Source organism: Vicia villosa, linkage group LG1 (genome assembly GCF_029867415.1).
Source record: "Vicia villosa cultivar HV-30 ecotype Madison, WI linkage group LG1, Vvil1.0, whole genome shotgun sequence".
NCBI classification, from domain to species: Eukaryota; Viridiplantae; Streptophyta; class Magnoliopsida; order Fabales; family Fabaceae; genus Vicia; species Vicia villosa.
The window spans coordinates 141,976,261-141,999,494 of NC_081180.1; the positions used below are offsets into that span (position 1 = coordinate 141,976,261).

At 36.5% G+C, this 23,234-nt stretch overlaps 1 protein-coding gene and 2 long non-coding RNA genes across 3 annotated transcripts; 2 read left to right on the top strand and 1 right to left on the bottom strand.

The window, feature by feature from the left end:
- The first annotated feature begins 1,363 nt into the window (after positions 1–1,363).
- Positions 1,364–2,501, top strand: LOC131618415 (uncharacterized). Its single transcript, XR_009288833.1, has 2 exons — positions 1,364–1,889; positions 2,220–2,501. It is a non-coding gene; the product is annotated as an uncharacterized LOC131618415 (long non-coding RNA).
- Positions 2,502–9,414: 6,913 nt separating this feature from the next.
- On the top strand, positions 9,415–10,424 carry LOC131618422 (uncharacterized). The gene is made up of 2 exons (XR_009288839.1): positions 9,415–9,812; positions 10,143–10,424. It is a non-coding gene; the product is annotated as an uncharacterized LOC131618422 (long non-coding RNA).
- A 444-nt stretch (positions 10,425–10,868) lies between these two features.
- LOC131655945 (uncharacterized) lies at positions 10,869–13,586 on the bottom strand. Its single transcript, XM_058925748.1, has 4 exons — positions 13,564–13,586; positions 12,995–13,354; positions 11,784–11,981; positions 10,869–10,941 (listed from the first exon to the last, which is right to left on the bottom strand). The coding sequence occupies exons 1-4, from the start codon at positions 13,584–13,586 to the stop codon at positions 10,869–10,871; spliced, it is 654 nt and encodes a 217-aa protein (XP_058781731.1).
- Positions 13,587–23,234: the final 9,648 nt, after the last annotated feature.

The window sequence follows — 23,234 nt, forward strand, 5'->3', positions numbered from 1 at the left end:
TTGTTTTGCATATTTAGAGAAAGCACATCGAGGCCTACGCCACAATCGTTTCTCTAAATAACGGTTAAGAAATACATCGAGGTTTCACACCTCAATCATTTCTTCTCCGCTAAGTAAAGGAGATACAAAAAAGAGTTCTTTTGTGAATATTTAGAGAATGCACATCGAGGCCTACACCACGATCGTTTCTCTAAACAACGGTTAAGAAATACATCGAGGCTTCACACCTCAATCATTTCTTCTCCGCTAAGTAGGAAAGAACATACATCAAGGCCTACGCCTCAATCATTTCTCTCTTACTATGAAATATAGTAACGGTATGATCTTCATCGATATTTATTAAGTATTTTAAAAGTTGAAAAGAAAAGAAACAAAACTAGCCTAAGATGAAAACTAGCCTAATATGATGGGAGCCTCTAAATCCTAAAGTTGTCATGGTTTCTACCTAATGGTTAGGAGCAAAAAAGCGGCATGAAAGTATAAGCATAGGCGGAGATCGAAATTACAAGTAAAAATTGCAAGTAAATAACGATACAAAAATTAGTGTAAAATGGCTAACATAAACACTTGAAAATATGGTACAAGACATGAAAGTGAACAATGCAAAATAGTACAAAAATCGAATTTAAAATACTATTATTTTTATGGTTTTTTATGTGCCAAAAAGACAAGAATTTGATCAAGCAAGCGAATTAAAAATACAAGCCTAAACTAATATTTTTGTTGATTATTTTTTATGTCAAAAATTATGCATTAAAAGTCTAAAATGATAGTAGAAAAATTAGCAATTTAATTACTCAAAGAAATGGTAAAAAATCTAATTAAACCTAAATTAAAACTAATGGAAACAGGGAGGTGTAATTCTGAATTACATAGTGGTGAATAGCAAGGGCGCCGGGCCCAGCAGGGAGAGGCCCAAGAGATTATTTTTCTTACAGAATTTCTATGCCAAAAATGCCATGGGCTCAGGGGTGTAGCTAGCAATTCGCACAGGGCATTGATTTTGATCCATATGTTCAGATTACCAAAAAAAGTAACGGGCTTAATTCGTGTGGCCCAAAGATCTCTGTGTTTGATCCATTTTCTTTTGTTATTTTCAGAATTTAATTGTTCAAATTAATAAAACAAAAAAAGAAAAAAGCATAATTGGGAATTTAGGGTTAAGTGTGAACCTTAGAGCTTGAAGAAATCCACCTCCGTGAAACGCACGAAACGGCGCCGGTGCTCCTTGCCACTCATCTTCTCCGACGTAAATCCCTGGCCACCGTCGTAGACACGACGGAATGAATTCAACCTCGCCTCGGTTCCCCTTCCCTCATCGCTCCTCTCTGATACAGTGTTGTTGTTGTTGCGGCTAGAGATGAGGCGAAGATGATGATGCTGTTTGAAGGAATTTGTTGAAGATGAACGAATGGAGTTGGTGGATGGGAGCGTTTCTTTGGGAGATTGAAGGTGAAGAGTAAGAGTGACGCCGATGGTTGTGATGCTGAGATGAACGTTGGATGAGGCTCGTTCTTGGAGAATTTGCAGTGATGTCGAGGCGATACGAAAGCGAAGTTGTGAGGAAGATTGAGGTTTGCGGACTTATGTATGGATTGACGATGATGAAATCTTCAGGTGTTGACCCTTTTCTTCTCCTTCTTCAATTTTCTTCTTCAATTCTGTTATGTGTGGATTTAGGATTTGGCTTGTGATAGTGATGATGGTGAGGTGCAGGTTTGGAGTTAATTCGATGAAGATGAAGGTTGAGGTTGCAGAGTTTGAAGATGGGTGAGTATGGAAGAGAGTGAAAGCGTGGAGTTTGTGATGTGGAACTGAGAGAATGAATGGAGTGAAAATGGTGGAGAGGCTCAAGAATGATTGAAGTCTCTGTTATATAGGGATGAAAGGTTGGTTCTCTTCTGAAGTTTCTGTTAATTCAGTTAGAATTCTGTTAGCTTTTCTATTGGCTATAACTGAATTAGTTAGGTTTTTAAGTTTGTTATGAGTTGGTTTAGGAATCTGTTAGGTGTTTTAGAAGTTAGTTACAAGGGAAGTTACAATTCTGTTATAACTGTTAGGATGAGTTAGCTTTCTGTTGGAAGGTTAGTTGGTGGTTTGAAACTGGTTAGAGGTGAGTTATGCAGTGTTTGTTAGTACTGGCTGAAACTGGTTTTTGATATGGATGTGGCTGCTGTTTGATATTGGTGTATATGACATTTTTCTGGTTTGATTTGCAGGTACAGGCTCAGTTTTGAAGATGGAATATGGGGCTGAAGTGAATTTATCATGCAGCGGGCTCGGTTCGACTTCAAGTGCAGGCTGCAGAGCATGAAGAAAAAGGAAGAGGAACTTGGGATTAGTTTTAGGTTTAGAAGTGAGCATATGATGTTTCTTTTTTCTTTCTGTTCCATGTTCCAAAAGTAGACAAACAGTAGGGTATTGGTATGGTTTGTAAATAATGGATTTCATTTGTAAATTTGAACTTGAATGAATATATTTGGAATAATGTTGGTTTTGAATGATGTGATATTGAGAATGGATGACGAATACATTTGTTGTTGAAATTGTGGTGATCTTTGAAAGAGCTTTGAATAAAGAATTCCAATTACTCTTACACTCCATATTAGCCCGCACGAATTTTCTCTCCAAACTCAACATGTTTACAACCCACTCTAATCAAGTTATTTGAACATACATTTAAATTCATGACATTGAATAATTCCAAACAAGGGATCCCTATGATCAAACTAAATTAGTCTTGCGCTAAAACTCTTATCTTCAACCATCAGATTTAATCCAGGTTAATTGCTCTCGGCCTTAAAATATCTTGCTTTGGTGAACACACGATGGGGATTCCTTGAAATAAATGATGGTGGAAGCATCAAGGAACACCTTGGCATGAAATCTCATGAGAATTTAGATGAAGAAGAGATTCATACTGCCCAAAAATTAAAGCTTTAATCTTATAATCCAACACCCGAAGTAACATTTACTGAATCATACTTGAATGAAGTAGAAACCCCAATCTCCAAGATCCTTGAACCCAAGACAACTTTATTGATTTAATGATGCATGAGTTATGACGACCTAAGATGTAAATGAATGAGAAACATAAGCCAATTAGAAATAAAATTAGGAGGGCAAATTTTGGGGTGCAACAGCTGCCCCTATTTAATCGCCTCAAACTTGAAGGCGAGATTGGCGCTAGCCTTTCGAGCAATCAAGGTAGAAGAAGATTAAATACCAAGTAAACCCGAAAATTTGCCTGATGAGAGATGTTATCCACTGGGGAAAAGATGGTGTCAACTCCACTTAGGTAGAATGTATCAATTCTGGATTGATCAAATTGACTCTGAGTCAAAAATGAAATACACATCAACTCTGGGTTGAAAAGGAAAGGTGGGTTGACTCTGGGTCGAAGAATAAAGGGAGGTCAACTCTGGGTTGGATAAGAGGTAAACATCAATTCTGGATTGAGAACGGAAAGTGAAATTAGTATTAATGGGACAAGATATAGGCATCAACTTTGGGTTGAGAAAGAAGGAAAGAAAATCAACTCTGGGTTGAAAACAAGAGATAGACATCAACTCTGGGTTGAGAGAAAGTAAATCAACTCTGGGTTAGAAATGAAATAAACGTCCACTCTGGGTTGAAAAAGAAACGTGGGTCGACTCTGGGTTGAAGGATGAAGGGAAATCAACTCTGGGTTGAGGACAATAGGTAGACATCAACTCTGGGTTGAGAGAAGGTAATTCAACTCTGGGTTGAAAGAGGAAAGATGATCAATTAGGAATAACCATCAACTCTGGGTTGAATGAGAGAGAGAAATCAATTCTGGATTGAATAAGGGATAACCATCAACTCTGGGTTGAGAGGGAAAGGAATCAATTCTGGATTGAATAAAGGGTAACCGTCAACTCTGGGTTGAGCGGGAAAAAGGATAAAGGATAACCATCAACTCTGGGTTGAGTGAAAAAAGATAAGGGTCAACTCTGGGTTGAATAGAAGACAACCGTCAACTCTGGGTGAGTGGGAAAGCAAGGATCAACTCTGGATTGAATAAAGGATAGCCGTCAACTCTGAGTGAGTGGGAAAGAGAGATAGTCAATTCTGGATTGAACAAATGATAACCGTCAACTCTGGGTTGAGTGGGAAAGAGATCCCTAACTCGGGGTTAAAAAAAAATGGAGGGAAAGTCAACTCTGGGTTGAACTCAAAAACATCAACTCTGGGTCGAAGAAAGATGAACAAGATTGACTTTAGGAGATGACACCACAATGGTAACTCTGAGTGATCCAGTGGACTATCAATGGAATGCTTGTAGGGACCTCATCTGATGAGTAACTTGGCTTATGCTTCATATGCAAATGTTTGATTTATTTGTGCACTTCTGGAGATGCAATGCTATGAACTCTATATGCAATGTACTGATTGATTGATCAGGGCTTCTGCTTCGATGTGGAATAGATTAGGTGGAGTTCTGAACTCTGCTTGATTCAAGATAGGGTGGATGGCCCTGCTTTGTTGATGATTGGATCATGCGGGAGAAATGATAATGAGAATGCAATGATATGCATGATAATTGTATGATTATGACTGGGATGATTGTCTCCAAGATACCAGGAGTGGATGGAGAATGCCTTTGTGGAAGGTTGTTGCTTGAAGAATAGAACTTGTGAAGGTGAGGTGTTGACTTGACTCCTCGACACTTGTATCCATATCTGACACTTGCTTGGGGATAAAAAAAAATGACTTGTTACTAGCTTGCCCCAGCTTGTATGACCTTTTGAGATAGAATTTTGACATGCTTGAATCATGGAGATGTGCAATGGTCTGCCCCAGTGTGGATGAAGGGATGAATGCCCCAGATTGAAGGGAACTCTTCCACCAGATGGGTGCTTCAGAGATTTGCTTTGTGGATGACCAACCTTTGCCTTTGTAAGATTACTTGACTGACTTTCGATGTTAAACTTTCCTTGGTATCAAGTACTTACTTTCTGATTAGAGGCAATTCTGTTTTGAAAAGATAATGAGAATGCAATGCACATGTTAATCTCAAAGAAGAGTTTTATTTGTCAAAATGTTGTATTGATACTAACACAATTGACATAGCAACGTTAGGAGTCAGTTTGACATGATTTTACAGTTTGTATGCTTTCGGAACGAACCCTACTTCAATTAGGACTTTCGAGGGTTGTAACGGGGCCGGGTTCGCGGTTTGAGAAAAAAAAGGATAAAGGCTCAAGTTCTACTTAACCCACCCCTCTTCGTGATGTTCTCCAGTCCTACGTTCAGTTAGTTTGACACGAGTTCACCTTTCAGGAAGAATTGTGATGGATGAGGATCCTTTGCAACTTTGATGGAGGTGGCAGCCACCCTTTGGTGCTTTCGTCGATGATCACGACAACTTGTCCCTTGGAGGATTTTTGCTCTTTTGCTTTGTCTTTTGCTTTCCCTAATTTTTGCCTGGACAAAAAGTTTCTTTTGATTTTGGTTTTCGTTGTCCAGCGGGATATGCCCTAATTTTTGCCTAAGTCATTTGCTTCAAAGCTTTTCTTTCTTTTTTTTTTTGACTTAGCGGGCTATTGTTTTCCTTATTTTCTTTTCAACTTTTTTCGTCTCATTCGGGAACAAGTTGTATGACTTTTGTGATTGACTTGATGAAAAAGTTGTGACTGCCTTTTTCTCAATGAATGAGAGACATCCATTGTGGATTGTGCTCTTCTTCTTTTGTTGTGAGATATGATTGATCCTTTGATGGAATACCTGAAAGATGAGCGCTCGGTCGCACTAACTGAAGACTACCCTGCCCCTGGTTAAGATTGAGGGTTTTGTATTTTTTTGAAAAGAACTACTACTCCTTAGGCTCAAAGGGGTTAACGAAGGTTTCACTCCCTTATAACTCCAGTGTTTAGGAATTGAAACAATGCCTGTACATCATCAGCAGGATCTTTATTCCAAAAGCATACGGTTAGTAGTTCATGTGTTTTTTTGATTTTCATCATTCTCCTTTTTTTAGTTGCTTAAGACAAATGAGTGAAGTATCAATGAACATAATGACAAAGATGAAATGATTTGAGAAAAACATGTATATTACATTATTTTTATTTATTCAAACAGAATGAGTTTCTTACAATGAGAAGTACTTGATAACAACAAAAGTAATACAATTGAAAATACTAAAGAAATCTATACAATGGCAAGCTTGGCCTTATTATGATGCAAGTGCAATGTTCTCTGACAAACACAAAGTTTTTAGGCTCCTTTGGTGGAAGGTACCCTCACGAGGAGGCGTGGGGTCCTTAGATAGTAGCTTGATTTTTTTGTAATTCCCCATGATTCTTCTTTTGTGAGCTCTTGTCAGATATCGGTGTGGAGGAATCGTCTTGACTGATCTGATGGAGAGAAATAGGTAAGAGTATTGGTAACCATGAATGCACAGGCATGAATGCAAAATGTTAATGATGATGCAAATGCAACATAAATCAGGATCAAGGATCAAGGCCTCTTGGATAACAACTTCTCATGGTCAATAAGATATGGTCGAATCCTCCAGATTCAGAGGTTCGACGTTGCTTTCTGGATAAACAACTTGTGCATAAGTCAAAGATGGTCGAACCCTCCAGATTCAGAGGTTCGACGTTGATTCTGATAGATAACCTTTGCAAAAGTCACATAAAGTCAAACCTCCAGATTCAGAGGTTCGACGTTGATTATGATAGATAGTCTGAATGGCTTAGGGTAGGATGGAGGCATGTTTTCCTGCAAAACAAAATTTCCCAACCCCTCTTACAGGTGTGATCTAGTATATGGTAGGTCAAAAAGCCAACAGAGGATTGAAAGTAGGCGCAATCATACGATATTGCCTCGTTCAACCAAGCTCTGCCCGTGGATACATGATCGGATCAATCAGACATACGTCTTCTGTCCGTCATGGCCACTCTATTCCTAGTTCCTAAGGTATCACTCATGGCCTGGGCATTGGGCCTTTTACCTCATAGAACATCCCACCCAACCTGCAAACAGAGAAAATATGTGGTCCCCACGGGGACCCATAATATAGTCCAGATGCATGCGGAAAGTAAATATGACATGCAAACAGGAATAAACATGATATACAAACATATATACACAGGATGTAAGCATATAAACAAATAAAGAAAAACACCCAAAGAAAAGAAACAAACAAAGGCTAGGATCGACTTGCTAAGAACGGACCAGCACAGGTCTATCACGTCCCCAGCAGAGTCGCCAGCTGTCGCACGCTCGCGAAAATGAACAGAGTCGCCACCAATATATTTATCCCAAAGAGGGAAAGGAATATCAGAAAACCTAGAATAAGGATAAGAGAAGGTCTTGCGACCAGAGATAGGGTACGGGAGTCGGTTACGCGAGGGGAAGGTACTAGCACCCCTCACGCCCATCGTACTCGATGGTATCCACCTATGTTTGTTCTATTCTAAGGGTGTATAAATCTAAAGCTTAATTACTAAGGGAATGCATGCAAATGAAAGAAAAGAAACACGGGGAAAATAAGGTTTATAAATAGTTGTGCTCGTTCAAGCCCCGCGACTTGATGCCTACGTATCCCTTTCGGGAATCAGAGCGCCGTAGTTCGGCTTTTTAGTTTTGTTTGTTTTTGTGTTTTTTAGTGGACGGCGTTACATTCGCACTCCGCTGCTCGACCTCTGGAGTCTTAAGCTGGGGATGGAGCGGAAATAACGTGTCCGATTAAAGAATGCCTCGGAGGCAAGGGAGAAAAGAGATTGGTTTGTGTCTTTTATGTGTGATTCCATGATGGACGAAAACCTACTACAAGGCATCGCATCACTTCCTCACTTTGATTAACTCTGAGCCTTTATTAGATATTTTGAAGTGTTTTTTGATTGTGTGTCTTTTAAGGGAAATTAATTTGTGACTTAGATCATACCAAAAAGAGTTTTGTTTTGCATATTTAGAGAAAGCACATCGAGGCCTACGCCACAATCGTTTCTCTAAATAACGGTTAAGAAATACATCGAGGTTTCACACCTCAATCATTTCTTCTCCGCTAAGTAAAGGAGATACAAAAAAGAGTTCTTTTGTGAATATTTAGAGAATGCACATCGAGGCCTACACCACGATCGTTTCTCTAAACAACGGTTAAGAAATACATCGAGGCTTCACACCTCAATCATTTCTTCTCCGCTAAGTAGGAAAGAACATACATCAAGGCCTACGCCTCAATCATTTCTCTCTTACTATGAAATATAGTAACGGTATGATCTTCATCGATATTTATTAAGTATTTTAAAAGTTGAAAAGAAAAGAAACAAAACTAGCCTAAGATGAAAACTAGCCTAATATGATGGGAGCCTCTAAATCCTAAAGTTGTCATGGTTTCTACCTAATGGTTAGGAGCAAAAAAGCGGCATGAAAGTATAAGCATAGGCGGAGATCGAAATTACAAGTAAAAATTGCAAGTAAATAACGATACAAAAATTAGTGTAAAATGGCTAACATAAACACTTGAAAATATGGTACAAGACATGAAAGTGAACAATGCAAAATAGTACAAAAATCGAATTTAAAATACTATTATTTTTATGGTTTTTTATGTGCCAAAAAGACAAGAATTTGATCAAGCAAGCGAATTAAAAATACAAGCCTAAACTAATATTTTTGTTGATTATTTTTTATGTCAAAAATTATGCATTAAAAGTCTAAAATGATAGTAGAAAAATTAGCAATTTAATTACTCAAAGAAATGGTAAAAAATCTAATTAAACCTAAATTAAAACTAATGGAAACAGGGAGGTGTAATTCTGAATTACATAGTGGTGAATAGCAAGGGCGCCGGGCCCAGCAGGGAGAGGCCCAAGAGATTATTTTTCTTACAGAATTTCTATGCCAAAAATGCCATGGGCTCAGGGGTGTAGCTAGCAATTCGCACAGGGCATTGATTTTGATCCATATGTTCAGATTACCAAAAAAAGTAACGGGCTTAATTCGTGTGGCCCAAAGATCTCTGTGTTTGATCCATTTTCTTTTGTTATTTTCAGAATTTAATTGTTCAAATTAATAAAACAAAAAAAGAAAAAAGCATAATTGGGAATTTAGGGTTAAGTGTGAACCTTAGAGCTTGAAGAAATCCACCTCCGTGAAACGCACGAAACGGCGCCGGTGCTCCTTGCCACTCATCTTCTCCGACGTAAATCCCTGGCCACCGTCGTAGACACGACGGAATGAATTCAACCTCGCCTCGGTTCCCCTTCCCTCATCGCTCCTCTCTGATACAGTGTTGTTGTTGTTGCGGCTAGAGATGAGGCGAAGATGATGATGCTGTTTGAAGGAATTTGTTGAAGATGAACGAATGGAGTTGGTGGATGGGAGCGTTTCTTTGGGAGATTGAAGGTGAAGAGTAAGAGTGACGCCGATGGTTGTGACGCTGAGATGAACGTTGGATGAGGCTCGTTCTTGGAGAATTTGCAGTGATGTCGAGGCGATACGAAAGCGAAGTTGTGAGGAAGATTGAGGTTTGCGGACTTATGTATGGATTGACGATGATGAAATCTTCAGGTGTTGACCCTTTTCTTCTCCTTCTTCAATTTTCTTCTTCAATTCTGTTATGTGTGGATTTAGGATTTGGCTTGTGATAGTGATGATGGTGAGGTGCAGGTTTGGAGTTAATTCGATGAAGATGAAGGTTGAGGTTGCAGAGTTTGAAGATGGGTGAGTATGGAAGAGAGTGAAAGCGTGGAGTTTGTGATGTGGAACTGAGAGAATGAATGGAGTGAAAATGGTGGAGAGGCTCAAGAATGATTGAAGTCTCTGTTATATAGGGATGAAAGGTTGGTTCTCTTCTGAAGTTTCTGTTAATTCAGTTAGAATTCTGTTAGCTTTTCTATTGGCTATAACTGAATTAGTTAGGTTTTTAAGTTTGTTATGAGTTGGTTTAGGAATCTGTTAGGTGTTTTAGAAGTTAGTTACAAGGGAAGTTACAATTCTGTTATAACTGTTAGGATGAGTTAGCTTTCTGTTGGAAGGTTAGTTGGTGGTTTGAAACTGGTTAGAGGTGAGTTATGCAGTGTTTGTTAGTACTGGCTGAAACTGGTTTTTGATATGGATGTGGCTGCTGTTTGATATTGGTGTATATGACATTTTTCTGGTTTGATTTGCAGGTACAGGCTCAGTTTTGAAGATGGAATATGGGGCTGAAGTGAATTTATCATGCAGCGGGCTCGGTTCGACTTCAAGTGCAGGCTGCAGAGCATGAAGAAAAAGGAAGAGGAACTTGGGATTAGTTTTAGGTTTAGAAGTGAGCATATGATGTTTCTTTTTTCTTTCTGTTCCATGTTCCAAAAGTAGACAAACAGTAGGGTATTGGTATGGTTTGTAAATAATGGATTTCATTTGTAAATTTGAACTTGAATGAATATATTTGGAATAATGTTGGTTTTGAATGATGTGATATTGAGAATGGATGACGAATACATTTGTTGTTGAAATTGTGGTGATCTTTGAAAGAGCTTTGAATAAAGAATTCCAATTACTCTTACACTCCATATTAGCCCGCACGAATTTTCTCTCCAAACTCAACATGTTTACAACCCACTCTAATCAAGTTATTTGAACATACATTTAAATTCATGACATTGAATAATTCCAAACAAGGGATCCCTATGATCAAACTAAATTAGTCTTGCGCTAAAACTCTTATCTTCAACCATCAGATTTAATCCAGGTTAATTGCTCTCGGCCTTAAAATATCTTGCTTTGGTGAACACACGATGGGGATTCCTTGAAATAAATGATGGTGGAAGCATCAAGGAACACCTTGGCATGAAATCTCATGAGAATTTAGATGAAGAAGAGATTCATACTGCCCAAAAATTAAAGCTTTAATCTTATAATCCAACACCCGAAGTAACATTTACTGAATCATACTTGAATGAAGTAGAAACCCCAATCTCCAAGATCCTTGAACCCAAGACAACTTTATTGATTTAATGATGCATGAGTTATGACGACCTAAGATGTAAATGAATGAGAAACATAAGCCAATTAGAAATAAAATTAGGAGGGCAAATTTTGGGGTGCAACACCACACAAAAGCCTTTCCTTTTCAAGTCAATCTTGTCAATGGAAGTGCCAACTTAGAAAATCCTTCGATAAACCGTCTATAGTAACCGGCTAAACCCAAGAAACTTCTAATCTCAGTAGTTGACTTCAGAGTCTCCCATTGTAACACAACATCAACTTTAGAAGGATCCACGACAATACCATTACCAGAAATGATGTGACCAAGGAAACTAACTTCATGCAACCAGAATTCACACTTAGACAACTTGGCATACAACTGCTTCTCTCTCAGAACTTGCAACACAATTCTCATATGCTCTTCATGCTCTTCTTCGGACTTAGAGTAAATAAGAATGTCGTCAATGAATACCACCACAAACTGATCCAAGTAAGTATGAAAAATATGGTTCATGTACTCCATGAATACTCCTGGCGCATTAGTGACACCAAAGGGCATCACCGAATACTCGTAGTGTCCATACCGAGTCCTGAACGCGGTCTTCTGAATGTCATCTTCTTTTACTCTAATCTGGTGATATCCGGACCTCAAATCAATTTTAGAAAACACACTAACACCTACCAATTGATCCATCAAGTCATCAATTCTTGGAAGTGGATACTTGTTCTTTATCGTCACTTTATTCAATTGCCGATAATCAACACAAAGTCTCATACTTCCATCTTTTTTCTTTACAAGCAATACGGGCGCTCCCCATGGTGATACACTTGGTCTTACAAACTTCTTCTCAAGCAATTCTTCTAATTGCTTCTTTAATTCAGATAACTCTGATGCAGACATCCTGTACGGTACGATAGAAACAGGTCTGGTTCTCGGTATAAGATCAATCACAAGTTCAACTTCTCTTTCTGGAGGCACATCAGGAATGTCATCAGGAAACACTTCAGGAAATTCTCGCACCACCTTTAACTCATCAATTCTAAATCGATTCTCAAAAGACAAGGACGCCATCAATGAGAACATTTGTGCTTCGTCTTGCATCAATCGCCTTAACTACTTACGAGTCAACAAACCAACTTCTTCTTCAAGAGAGAAGAAAATCTCACTGTGTTGTTAAAATAATTGATATGAACGTAGTTGCGTTTCAACCAATTCATACCCAAAACCACATCCAAACCAACAAGCAGTAAACACATAAAGTCAACAACAAAGTCCCTATCAAAGATTGACAAAGGAAAATTCAAACACCCTAGAGAAGTAGTCAACATTCCCTTAGCGGGGAGTTCGACAACCGGTATCAATAATAGTAATTAAAGGAATGTTATTAATGAAACAAGTACCTATAACAAGGCCATCCTCACTAGGTGTATGAGTTCCTGACAAAGCGAACACTTTACCACCTACAACTATTTTCTTTGGCTTCTGACACTGGCTATCTATATGCCCCTCCGCACCACAGTTAAAGCAAACAACATCCTTATGCTTACAATCAGAAGACATGTGTCCCGTCTTACCACAACGGTAACACCTTTTCACATCAGCAGTACAAGCATTGCTCTTATGACCAGGTTGACCATACTTGAAGCATACAATTCTAGCAGGGCATCTCCCTCACTAGTCTTATGACCACAAGCAACTCTTTGCTTCCCTTAACCAGCATCATATGGTTTCTCACAGCTTTGCTGATTCTTGTCCCTCTTCTCATTAATAACACGATAATGAGCATTGTTGTCCTCCTCATAAATCTGACAACTATCAACCAAGTCAACAAAAATACGAATCTTCTGGTAACTAACCGCATTCTTGATTTCTGGATGTAGCCCATTCTCAAACTTGATACACTTGGAAAACTCACCATTCGCCCCATCATAGTATTGGTAAAACTTAGCCAACTCACCAAACTTAGCAGCATACTCCACAACAGACTTGTTCCCTTATCTCAGCTCAAGGAATTCAATCTCCTTCTTACCACGGACATCCTCCGGAAAGTACTTCCTTAAGAATTCCATGCGAAATGCAATCCAAGTGATCTCCTCACCATTAGCCTCCAACCTCCTACGGGTCTCTAGCCACCAATCATCTGCTTCCTTAGCCAGCATATGAGTGCAATATCTAACCTTTTGTGCATGAGTGCAATCCATAACACGGAAGATTCGTTCGATCTCTTTCAACCATTCAAGAGCACCATCGGGGTCATGCGTACCCTTGAACACTGGCGGGTTCACCCTTTGGAAAGTCGCCAAACTACGAGATCCAGCATTCTCGTCAGCATTCGGTTGGTTCTGCATAGCCTGAGCCATCGCTTCCAAAGCAGCAGCTATTGCAGCATCATTCCTCCCATCCATAACGTCACTACAACACAAAAACAATCAGCACAAACAACAATACACAATTATTAGACCACACTACGACTCGACACTTGACCGGGCAAGATCGACCTACTCTGATACCACTAATATAACACCCCAATTCTACCCACGGAATTTAAATAAAATCAGAGTATAGAAATTCACAAACGAAACAATTGAGGTATCACATATTCATTCTCAAAAACAAATTACCTCGTCGCATTAGGCGGATACATAGCATTCACAAAAATACTGAAGAACCGACAACATCAAATAATAGTCTTTAACATGAATCAACTTCCATAGAAGTGCAACGGAAACTCAACAATTAGTTCAAAGATTCATAGTATCATAATTCAACAATTAACACAATTAAAGTGGCAATCTCCAAAAGACAACTCAACTATTTTCCAAAACATAATAAAACAAAAGCAAGTAAATTAACGCGTTCGTCCCCCCGAGTGCTACGTATCAGAGCGACAACGAATCAAGACCAACTCGGCTAATCTCCTCTCAATGCAGATCCCCTGTACGTTATCAATATAAAGGTAACGGTGAAACAAAGAAAGGGTGAGATATCAATTCATATAATTGAGCGCATGATAAATTATATATCAGAAATTAGACATATTCGGTTAATCGCATTCACAAGTATTGATATCCTCATATTACTCACAAGGTCATTAGTTCATAATTCACATACTTCCGTTATATAGCAAGTCACAAACATACAATCACCATATAGTCACAAACGTCAGACTATGAATCACATAAAATGTATGGGACATGACTCATGTATATGCATGTGGTACCAATCGGAGCTGTAGCCCTCGTCACCAATTGTCCAATTCAGAGGCACAAGGCATAAGCCTTCGTAACTAATTTGCCAATCCAGGCCGTCACAATATATATGCAAATGTATGCGACTCAATGAACCGATCATCACACAACATCATCATCATCATTTACTTCACAAAATATTCGTCACAAGGCACACGCCCATATCACAATTATTACCGATTATTAAAAGTAATAACACTTCACACATAATACAACAACTTCATATAAAAACGGAACAATTCCGACAATTCATCAAATCAACGGTCGATACCATTAGCAAAAGAATCACAAAGATATTCACAACAATCACAGTTACGGTCAAATTCACAAGATACAGTAATTTACCGATAAACCGAATAGTTAATCTAAGTTCAAGTTTATTCCAATCAAATAGGCTTATTAAAAAAATTAATTCAACTATTAATTTAATCGACCGATTAATATCACAATTTTGACAAAATAACACCACCACGATAATATATTAATTAAACTTAACTACCACGTCAATTTTCATCAAATTCCGGACAACTAATTATACCGCTTAATTCGGCTTTTTCGATCAAACGGGACTGTTTTACATTTTATTAGTCTTGCTACTGTTACTAACCAAGTGGTTCCATTCCTAACATGCACTGCTATTGTTCCTTCTGTTTAATTACCATTAAGTTATGTAATTATTTACTAGAATCACTCTAATCCTCACTCTTTAACACATGCCTAGGTTGAAGAATGGTTATTCAATGTAATGCTACCTACATTCTATGTGTCTCATTTAGGTATCAGTAGCACATTAAAAAGAAACAATGGATCATGTACACTAATAATAACTAACACATGGAAATGAAATAGGCTGCGTCGCAAGGCACTTATTTCTTGTTTCGTACCGTATCAATAGCATATACATTTCAGGCTCACATTTAATAACACAACCATAGCAGTTTTGAATCATACGTTTAGTAACACAACAACAACAACAACAAAATTTCAGAGGCAGAATTAAATGGATTTTCAATTTCCAGAAACAAGTTAACACAACAATTGCAATAACCTAAATCCCTAAACCCCAACATACAATTGTTAATAAGCCCCATTATAGGAAGAGAACCCCACCCTTACCTTGTTTGGATTGAAGAAAACTCTACAAATCCTAGCACTTAGGTTGGAATCTCTCTAAACTTGATTCTCCTCTTCAAGACCTAGCCTCCACTCTTCCAAAATGGTTTTTATTTTCTGGTTTCTCTACACTTCCTTAAACCCATTTTTTACACTAAAAACCTATTTTTGTTATAAAATTGGGCTTGATAAATAACACCACGTTTCTATTCTTCATTTAATCAAAATAGGCCCAATTTAATTTCTACACTAAAGGTAAAAATAATACTTACACTTATATTTCATTGAAATAAAAAAATCTGATCATTTAATATACCGACTTATTACTCAATACCTCATATTTCCGGTCTAATCTTAATTACTCAGAAAATTCCCAAAACGCTAAACATTAGCTCGTTAATATTTTTAATACTAAAAATATTAAAATTTCCGATTAAATATTGATCCGCTATCCCGAACTAATACCGACTAAATCGCCCCAAAACGCGAAAATTTCAATAAACATCACAAATGTCTAAAATAAGCGAATAATTATTTTTCTGGACGTTACAGCATACGCCGACTACTACTATTAAAAAGACATTTTATTTCAGTTGAAAAATAACTTTTATCTTGGTTGGGTTGACGAGGTGAATAATGGTTCTCATGTCATCGACCGAAGGAAAAAACTATGTGTGTCACTTTTCCCCTCTGTTGATTACTGCATTGAGGTGAAATCCTTCATTTGTTTCTTCTGTTGAACTAGCTACTGAGGTGAAAACCCATCTCTTTCCTTTTGATTAGTTCTATTACCCGAAGTGATTGGTGTTAAGGAAAGAGTTTTTACCTCGATTGGTAGTTCCAACCGAGGGGAAAACTGAAAAAAATGTATCACTTTTCCCCTTTGCTGGTTACTACACCAAGGTAAAATCCTCCCTTTTTTTCCTTGGTTAGACTTACAATCGAGGTGAAAAACCCCCCATTTTCTTCTTGGTTAGTTCTATTATCCGAAGTGATAGGTGTTAGGGGAAGGTTTTTACCTCGATTGGTAGTTCCAACTAAGGGAAAATCTTTTGTTTTCTTAAAAGATAAATTTTTTTAATTGCACATAATTTTTGTTTTAACTTGTACTTTTAAACAAAATCTAAATTTCACATTTTGTGAAACACAACTAAATGGCACATTTGTGGAACAAAATTGTATATACTTTATGTACCAAAATGACACATATTTTGTATCAAAACTATACATTATTTACATTAAAATTAAAATGGCAGAAATATTCTTTTTTTACAACAAAACTAAAACATATACAAATGGTTAACCAACCACTACAAGAAATATGTTCTCCTGCGACATATATTAGCGGCGTGTTTTCCACGTGTGTAGTTGCGACGTGTTTCCCACGTCACAACAAACTTTCATAATAAAAAAATCAATCCAACGTTATAATCAGACGTGTCAGCGGTTGCTTTTTTTTAAAAAAAAAACAGTTGCGACGTGTGAGTCACGTCGCTACTAAAAAGTAAAAAATAAAAAAATACAAACTTTAACGTTGTAGCTGGAGGGAGATTTGAAATTTTTTGAATTTTAGTAGTGACGTTAAGCCCACGTCGCAACCTATTACTTGGGAAAATAACTCTGCCACTTTTACAGATGTGGTAGAGTGTGTCATTATTATTATAACCGTTTGAGTGTAGCGACGTGGAAACCACGTGGCAAAGTAGCGACGTGAAGACCACGTCGCTGATGTCCTTATATATTTTATCAAAAAACCAAAACACTTGCGTTTCAGAAATAAAACCAAAAACAGTTTCACTTCTTCTTCTCCAACGCCCCTTTCTTCCTCCATCCTTTGCTCCAACTCCCACTCCCCTGTTCTTCCCCATTGTTGTCTCAACTCTCTCTCAAATATCAATCAAAGGTAACTAATTTTATTTTTTATTTGTATAATTTTATTTTTTAAGAACTTTTAAATTTCTGAATTTAATTTAGGGTTTTTTTTGAAGAATTGAAGATTGAAGAATTGTGAAGAGGAGGTACTACAAGAGTGAAGGAGATTTGAAGAAGAGGTATTTTAGTAATTTTTTAATTTTAGTTTTATTGTGATATACTGAAATAAATTTATTTAGTTGTGAAAATGAATTTTTATATACAAAAATGTGTGGATGTGAGTTTATAAATTTAGTATATAAATTTCAATATATATAAATTTATTCTGTATATTTGTTAATTTATATGTGTGGATGTGAGTTTATTCTGTATAAATTAATGTATATTTGTTAGTTAGGTTTTAATTTATATGTGTGGATGTGAGTTTATTCTGTATATTTATTTCAGAATATCTAAGTTTAATATATATATATATTCTGTTTTTCATAACTAAATAAATTTATTTAGTCTAAGTTTAATATAAATTTTTATATATTCTGTTTTTTGTATAAGTTTAATTTTATATACTTAAGTATTATCTTTTGATCATGTATAAATATATATACGAAAATGTATAAATATATAAATAAAAAACAGAATTATGAAAATTATGAAAATATTTTTAAAGCAGAATTATTTTTGCATATATAGAAATTAAATTTTTTATGTTTATAATAAAAAGATAATATTTTTATATTATGAATTATGAAAATAAAATATTAAAAAGAGAATATTTTTATACATATAAGTTATGAATTTTTTATGTTTATATAAAATAAGTTATTTTTTTGAAAAATAGAAATATAAACAAACTATAATTAAAAATACATCATTTTTGTATATATTTGATAAAAATAGTTTTATTAAAAAAATTCTAATAGAATATGTTTTATATGTAATATATATTATTGTTTTTAAAAATAGAAATTATTATTAAAAATAATATACATATTAATCTTAATGAATGTAGAAGTTATGTTTACAAAATATTATTAATATTTAAAAGTTAAAAATAAAATATTATAAATTTACATTTTGTATATAGAATATATTATATATTTAATAAAAAATTATATTTATTATCTTTATGAACTATGGTGTTATATGAGTAGTACGTTTTAATATATATAGTATTTATTTATATGGTACATGTTTAATAGTTGAATAAAAAATAATATTTTTAATGATAGTAAATATTTATTATGAGTAGGGTTATGAGTACTATTCGTGGGTAGTGAGGAATTAAAATAACAGGAGCATACATAGAGAACATGTAGTGATCTATATGTTGGAATTAGAATCTAGTGGATGTAAGGATGTCGTGCCGAAGGATTAGAACTCTTTTGAATAATTGCCGAGATGATGAATATGTTATTGTGGTTGTACATGGTTGACGAGTATGTATTCGGCGAAGTTAAGACGATGAGTTGATATTATATGATGCTATAATAATTTTGTGTTGTTGTTATGGTGTTATTGTAGATTCCAGAGATAATGAGGGATTATACTCTATGAAAAACGAAGATGATTTAATTCTTAGAGAAGAGCGGAACTCAGTTTGGGCTATTTTGTAAGCGGTGGTACTTTAAGGCTGATGAGTATGATTATAATTACTTGTGTGTACTCGTTCTGATGGTTGGAATGTTTTAATGGATGAAGTAAATCTGGAATTTGTTTTTGGATATGAGTAAGCATTGCTAAGTGGTAAATTAGTACCATGGATGGTAAAGAATGATTCTTGAATGAATGAGTAGAGAGATCCATAATTGGGTAAAACTCAGAAACCTAATTTGTAATGATGGTTGTAACGAGTAATCAGAATAGTGCAGCAAAAGCGGAATGTAAATGTGTTGGGTAATTGCTAGTGTGACTTGAGAGGAGTTAGATAATTGAAATTCAATGGTATAGTAATATCATTATTTAGTTTCTTGAAGGAAGCAGTTGGTGAGAAGTGTAAGTATTATTTTATCGCTCAGATGGAAAAGTGTGTCTAAGGGTGGTGTGTTCAGTAGATGGAATGCATTACTGCAGTGTTGATCACGTGTGATCATACCATGGTTTTGTAATTATATTATTCGTTAATTGGGTGCATTGTAGGGGTTGTACCTCAATATTCTATTATTGTTAACCTTTTTGGAGATATAGTGAGTGGTATACCTTTGGATTGGTCGAATGTGACGTAAGGGCAGAGATTGAATGCATGAGGCATGCTTTATGTTGGTTATGTCAAATGAATTTTGAGGATCGACTAGGAAAATGTTACTTGGGAACTGGAGAGTCAGATGAAGGACTCATATCCGTAACTTTTCACTGGGAGTATGTTTTCGAGGACGAAAACTCTTTTAGTGGGGGAGAGTTGTAACACCCCATATTTTACATTTATTAATTTAATTGGAGTTTAAATTAATTCTTGGATTATTGGTATTTTATTGGAATTATTGGGAAATTATAAAATGTTAGTCGTTGGGCCAAATGGTGGTGTTAGTAATGTGGGGGTGCTAAGTGAGTGAGCCCATTACTAATTTATTTTATGTTTTCATAAAATAAAGGAATTGTGAAAAAGGGCAAAGTCTGAGAAACAAAGAAGATACGTGAAAAGGAGAAGAAGAGGAAGAAGAGGACCTTCAAAGATTCAAATCAAAGGTAAGGGGGGACTCTTCGGGTTAGTGATTATTATATAATCAAGGGTAGTGAACTGATTAGGATTGTTGTTTGGTTCGATGGCATGTGTTGGTTTTTGGGGTTTTTGGGGAATTTAGGTTGTTTATGTTGATTTGATGCAATTGATGAATTTGATGAATGGTTTGATGTTATATGACTTCTAAAATGTGTTATGCTTGTATTATAATATGTTATTTGATGAGTTTTTGGTATGAGACTGTTTTGGTGCGATTTGGATGAGAATGGGAGAAGAAACATGTTAAAATCGCAGAAAAATGCTGCATCTGCGAAGAATGCGTCGACCTAAGTGTCAGATGCGTCGACCTAAGTATCATTTTGCGTCGACCTGCGTGACAGCATGCGTTGACCTATAGGGTCAGCATGCGCATACCCGAGGGGGACAGGAAATCCAATGCGTCGACCTGAAGGGGGTTTTGCATCGACGCATAGCTTCCAATTTTTGAGAAATTTTCTGAGGGGCATAACTTTCAAACCGTAAATCCGTTTTGAGTGCCGTTTTGAGCGTTGCGAAGCTAATTTAAAGCTTTATGTGATGAATTGATGAAATGGGCAGTGGCCCTATTTTATTTTAAATGTTTATTTAATTTAATGAATGGACTAATGCATTGTGTACATATATGTGGGAATGTAACAATGTGTTGTTGAGGTGGTGTAGCCACTTGGATTTCATTTTGATTTGGGTGTTGTTTTGACATGAATATATGTGATGTAATTGAATAATGATGATGATAGAATTGAATACATGTCGATATAATTATGTGTGATATAATTGTGGATGGTGTTGAAATCGAATATATCATTCGGTGTTGCTTTTGGTGAGTTATTGATGATGACATTGTTCACTTTGGTCCAGTGGTGATGTTGTGACAACATGATTATAATGTTGATAATGTGTGTATAACATGAACATGTGGTGATTGTTTGATCGTATGATGATGATTGATTTGTTTTGAATGATGCATAATACATGTACATACTTGTTGGAGATAACTATGTGGAGTTATGTGAGACGATGTTATTCATCGGATGGTGATGTTGTAAGTATGTCATATGTGTGCATTCATTCATACGCATTTTGGTGATGAATCCCGGTGATGTTGTGGATCAAATGGTGGACATAGTTCCCATTGTGCGGAATTTGTGTCGGTTGGACTGTATCTTGATGAGGAAAAGATCAGTTGGATGGGTTTAGCCCATGTATGGTACCACATGCATAGTGTCAGTTCATTCATGTGCATGATAATATTGTATGACCAAACGATTGTGTATTATACTTGGTGATGTGTTTGTTTTTGGTGCTTGATCAGTTGTTATAAATCTGAATACATGTTGTGATTGGGTGAATGATAATGCCATGATGTTTATTACTTATGACTGTATAATACTTATTAATTCGAATGAGACTCACCCTTATATGTCGACATTTCAGATTTGGAGATAGCAGCTTTTGGCTTTGGTGAGGATAGCTCATAGGCCAGTTTGTTTAAGTATAGCGTCGGTGTCATGCTCTGATATTGTAACACTGGGGAACGCTAGTTAGAGTCTAAGATGATACTCTGTTGTGTTGTTATCGGATTAATTTTGTGAGATGTTGCATAGATGATGTTATGCTTATCCGTTGTTTAATGTTCCGCTGTGTAGAAACATGATTTTGTTAATGGATGATTCGTTCCTAAGTGAAGCATGACAATTGATTTATGATAATTTGTTTTAATTTGAATTGTGGCACCCTTGTTTTCATGTTTACTCTGAATCATTTTATTTAATTTCCGCGGGGTTTAGAAGGGTGTTACAACATGGTTGAGGATGCTTTTGGTGTGAACGTGACCTATGATGAACCTGAAGATTTTGGTGGGGAAGAGTTGCCGAATGAGGAAGCGCAGAAATTTTATCAGTTGCTGAATGAGATGAATATGTCGTTGTTTGATGGATCGTCTGACTCAAAGTTATCAATGTGTGTGAGATTGTTGGCCGCCAAGTCAAATTAGAATGTTCCTGATCAGTGTTTGGAATTCTTCATAAACATGATGTTGGACTCAACTGCAATGAAAGACAACTTGCCTACAACATTTTATGAAGCAAAGAAGTTGGTGTCGAAGTTGAGCTTAAGAGTAAGAAAGATTGATTGTTGCATTAATGGTTGTATGTTGTTTTACGACAATGAGTTTGGTACTCAAGATGGGTTATTGGAGGAATGTAAGTTTTGTATGAGTCCAAGATATAAAGTTCGCAGTAGAGTCGTTAACACTAATCAAGACCGTGTAGCAGTAAAGTCCATGTTTTATCTTCCGATAATACCAAGATTAAAAAGAATGTTTGCTTCAATGCACAGTGCAAGTCAAATGACATGGCATCACACAAATAAAACAAGTCCAGGCACTATGCGGCATCCATCTGATGGCGAGGCATGGAAGCATTTTGATCGAATACATCCTGATTTTGCCGCAGAACCTAGAAATGTCAGGCTTGGATTATGCTCATATGGTTTTACTCCTTATGTTCAAGCGTCGGGAAGTATGTATTCTTGTTGGCCAGTTATTGTAACCCCTTACAACCTCCCTCCTGAGATGTGCATGACAAAACCATACATGTTTTTGACGTGCGTCATTCCAGGACCTTCGAGTCCAAAAGCAAGAATTGATGTGTATTTACTACCTTTAATTGATGATTTGAAGAGATTGTGGATTGGAGAATGGACTTATGATGTATCATGTAAAGAAAACTTTACAATGCGAGCTTCCTTGATGTGGACCATCAACGACTTTCCAGCATATGACATGCTGTCTGGTTGGGGTACGCATGGCAAAATGGGTTGTCTGCATTGCATGGGAAACAACAAAGGGTTCACGTTGGATAAAGGTGGGAAAAGCTCGTGGTTTCACTGTCACCGCAAATTCCTACCACGAAATCACTCCTATAGAAGAAACATGACAAACTTTAAAAAAGATGTACGAGTGAAAGATTTGCCTCCGCCTCGATTGCCACCATGGGCTATATGGGAACAGGTTAGTGAGCTACCAAAATTTACAGATACTGGCAAAGCATGCCGAATTAAAGGATATGGAGTCACGCACAATTGGACAAAAAGAAGTATATTTTGGGACCTCCCGTATTGGAAAGATAACTTGTTGCGCCACAATCTAGATGTTATGCATATTGAGAAGAATTTTTTTGATAATGTATTTAACACAGTGATGGATTTGAAAGGCAAAACAAAAGATAATGAAAAGGCCAGACAAGACATGGAAAAATGGTGTAACAGAAGAGAGTTGGAGTTGAAGCCTCTACCCAATGGAAAGTTATTAAAACCCAAGGCTTGTTTCACTCTGACTTCCCAA